The 2,863-nt window shown below is 43.2% G+C and overlaps 1 protein-coding gene across 1 annotated transcript; it reads right to left on the minus strand.

Moving 5' to 3' along the window:
* Nucleotides 1–375: 375 nt before the first annotated feature.
* On the minus strand, nucleotides 376–1,935 carry LOC126623931 (classical arabinogalactan protein 9-like). The gene is made up of 2 exons (XM_050292906.1): nucleotides 1,106–1,935; nucleotides 376–760 (listed from the first exon to the last, which is right to left on the minus strand). The coding sequence occupies exons 1-2, from the start codon at nucleotides 1,706–1,708 to the stop codon at nucleotides 677–679; spliced, it is 687 nt and encodes a 228-aa protein (XP_050148863.1). The 5' UTR covers nucleotides 1,709–1,935; the 3' UTR covers nucleotides 376–676.
* Nucleotides 1,936–2,863: the final 928 nt, after the last annotated feature.

A 2,863-nucleotide genomic window follows, 5' to 3' on the forward strand; every position in this document is an offset into this window, starting at 1 on the left:
GTTGACTCCTGAGTTTGGAACCTAGGAGGTTGCTCTAAGAAATCCTTTTTTTTTAACTTATATTTTCTTAATTTTGTTGTGATAAATTTAATACGTGTCAAATAATGATTAGAACTACAGAGACGCCACATCTTTTTTTGGTGCAGAAGATTTAATATCAGAAAAGTTCCACAGAAGCACTACGAGGGCTTTTCCTTGAGCCCACCAATTGCATAACCAAAAACTTTATCTTTTTGAGTAAAGATTGATAAATATATAATAATTAAGATTTAACGACTAAACATTTTAAAGTAAAAATAAAATGCCTTATAGCAGAATAGAATTTTCGACCAGAAAGAGGAGGTTGCAAAAAAATAGAAGTAAAAGATAAAGCACTGAAAAAAGAATATAGGTATATATATAAGGTCCAATACAAATTAAAACAAGTTCCCTCTCAATAGTGACATCGATACAAAGCTCCCCTAAAAATGTCCCAAAGAATTCAACAGAATCGTAGCGTATATGTAGCTCAAAATTCAAATACAAGTGGTGATCAAGTCCCATTCAAACATGGGCTAACATATTAATAATATCAGAAGAAGAAGAAATAACCAAATTAAGATATGGTAGAAGAGATGAAATACAAAAAGAATATAACTTGAAGGCCTGCGGGCAGAGAGAGTGATCGTCTCCTCATCTAAAGCATCAAGCTGAGGACAGCCCACCCAAACACCAAGCTTCCTACCATCTTCTGCATCGACCACATCTTCTCTGCTCCACTCTGCACGTCAACAGCAAAATTCATAAGACTAATTAGAAATATACTGCCTCAATATTGGTGAGCCAGTTGTTAAGTTGTGCGTTTTAGCTACGTCTCTGACAGCGATCATCAGGCGTACGTGGTTAAACTAAATTGTTAATCGTCGATGCTTGTGAGTGAAATCTAACAACGAATTGCAAAATGATCGACAACTGACAACCGCCTATGCAAAATGCAAAGATCAATACAATTTGGCATGTTAACAGCCAAAACTTGAAAATGCATACCATGTGGGAAAATGTTGGTCGTTGAAGACTAGCCATTGTCTCCAAACATAGAGTAAGTAAATAGAAGCGCGAGAAGTACCTGATCAACTGAAGATGACGGTCCCGGAGCGCCGGAATCGAGGGCCGGCGCTGGAGCTCCGACTGGAGGTGCGGGTGGGCCGGGGGCCAGTGCGAGGGGAGAAGGCGCCAAAGCTGGAGATTTCACGGTGGGTGCTGGAGCTGGTACCTGAGCTGGCGGAGACGCAAGAGGGGCCGGTGGTGGTGTTGCTGGTGGTGGAGTGGCGGGTGGCGGAGTGGCTGGTGGTGGTGTGGCCGGTGGTGGAGTAGCGGGTGGAGGAGTCGCTGGAGGTGGAGTTGCGGGTGGAGGAGCGTTGACTGGAGGTGGGGTGGCCGGCGGGGGAGCTGAGACAGGGGGAGGAGTTGATGGAGGCGGAGACGTGGTGACTGGGGGCGGTGATGTGGCAACGGGAGGAGGAGCTGACGTGGGAGGAGGGGTGGATGCGGGAGGTGGAGTGCTGGCGGGGGGAGAGGGTGGTGGCTGGTTGTTGGATGGTGGAGTTGTGGGTGTGGCAGGGGGAGCAGGAGTGCTAGTGGTGGGTGGGTTGGCGGGGGGAGATTGGCCCCCGACACCGGCGAAGACAATGCAGACAAAGCCTAGGAAGAACAAAGTCTTGCGATCCATGTCTGATCTCTCTGTGTGATTAACAGAGAGAGAGAGAGAGAATGAATGAGTAAGTCGACTCGGTCGACTTATGGAGTTTTGGGTTTAGAGTGGGAGAGAGAGCAATTGGGACTGGTTAAATAGGGCCTTCTCTTTAGAAGCGTGAGCAACGGGAAGCTTGTTCGAGCCTTCGTTGGCTTAATTGTAATTTAAGGGGGTATTATTTCCACGTGGTGGTACCAGACGCATCTGGACCGTTGGATCTGCGTGTTTTGGGTGCGTTTGAAGTTTATTACATATCGGTTGGTAGAGGTGAAAAACAGAGGTACTCATCGCTCGTGGTGTAGGAGGACACGATATGTTTGCTTAAATACTAATTTTGGTTTTGTTCATATGCAATTGCAATACCATATGTGTCATATCATATCACAACTTATACATATTAGTTATGTATATCTTGTATAATTAAGAAAAAATAATCTGTCATATGTTGGAAAGTCCACTTTTTTTTTTGTTTATTATTATTTTATGGGTTTTCTTGTAAGATTAGAAAGGATTGCTCTTCTTTTAAGATTAGGGGAACTCTATATAAATAGGATATTTTGTAACTCTATCTAGGCCTAGCATTTTGGACCCAACCCGTTAACCCGACCCGACCCGACCCATTAATATTTGTATTTGGGTGGATGCTTAACGGGTCGGGTCATTAACGGGTGAACCTGTTAACAACCCGTTAAATAACGGGTCACTTTGGGTCAACCCGTTAGACCCGTTAACACACGTTAGCACCCGTTAGTTGAGGATATTTTAGTAATTTTAGTAAAATCTTAATGACAAAAAATAAACTTTATGCAAAAAATAAAAATAAAAATAATTGTTAACGGGTGTTAAAGGGTGAAACAGGTGACCCGTTAGCTTAACGGGTCGGATTCGGGTGACCCGTTAGCTTAACGGGTTGGGTTCGGGTGGCCCGTTAACTTAACGGGTCGACCCAAACCCAATAAATCCGACCCGTTTACAGGTCTAACTCTATCGCCAAGAAAGTTTGACAATATGTAGTATTTTTGGCAATTTTGTAGTGTTCCTTTGTTTCAATTAGTTAAGTAATATTCATAGTTTTATAGTATGATTGTTGTCTGTTATTCATATTATACAACATGGGTCATGAGAGTTTCT

This window comes from Malus sylvestris, chromosome 5, assembly GCF_916048215.2.
Source record: "Malus sylvestris chromosome 5, drMalSylv7.2, whole genome shotgun sequence".
Classification (NCBI taxonomy): Eukaryota; Viridiplantae; Streptophyta; class Magnoliopsida; order Rosales; family Rosaceae; genus Malus; species Malus sylvestris.

Excerpts from the sequence above, each read along its gene's own strand:
- LOC126623931 (XM_050292906.1), bottom strand. The coding sequence starts at position 1,708 with ATGGATCGCAAGACTTTGTTCTTCCTAGGCTTTGTCTGCATTGTCTTC. Across the intron at positions 761-1,105 it reads CGTCATCTTCAGTTGATCAG|AGTGGAGCAGAGAAGATGTG; the intron begins GTACTTCTCGCG and ends GTTGACGTGCAG.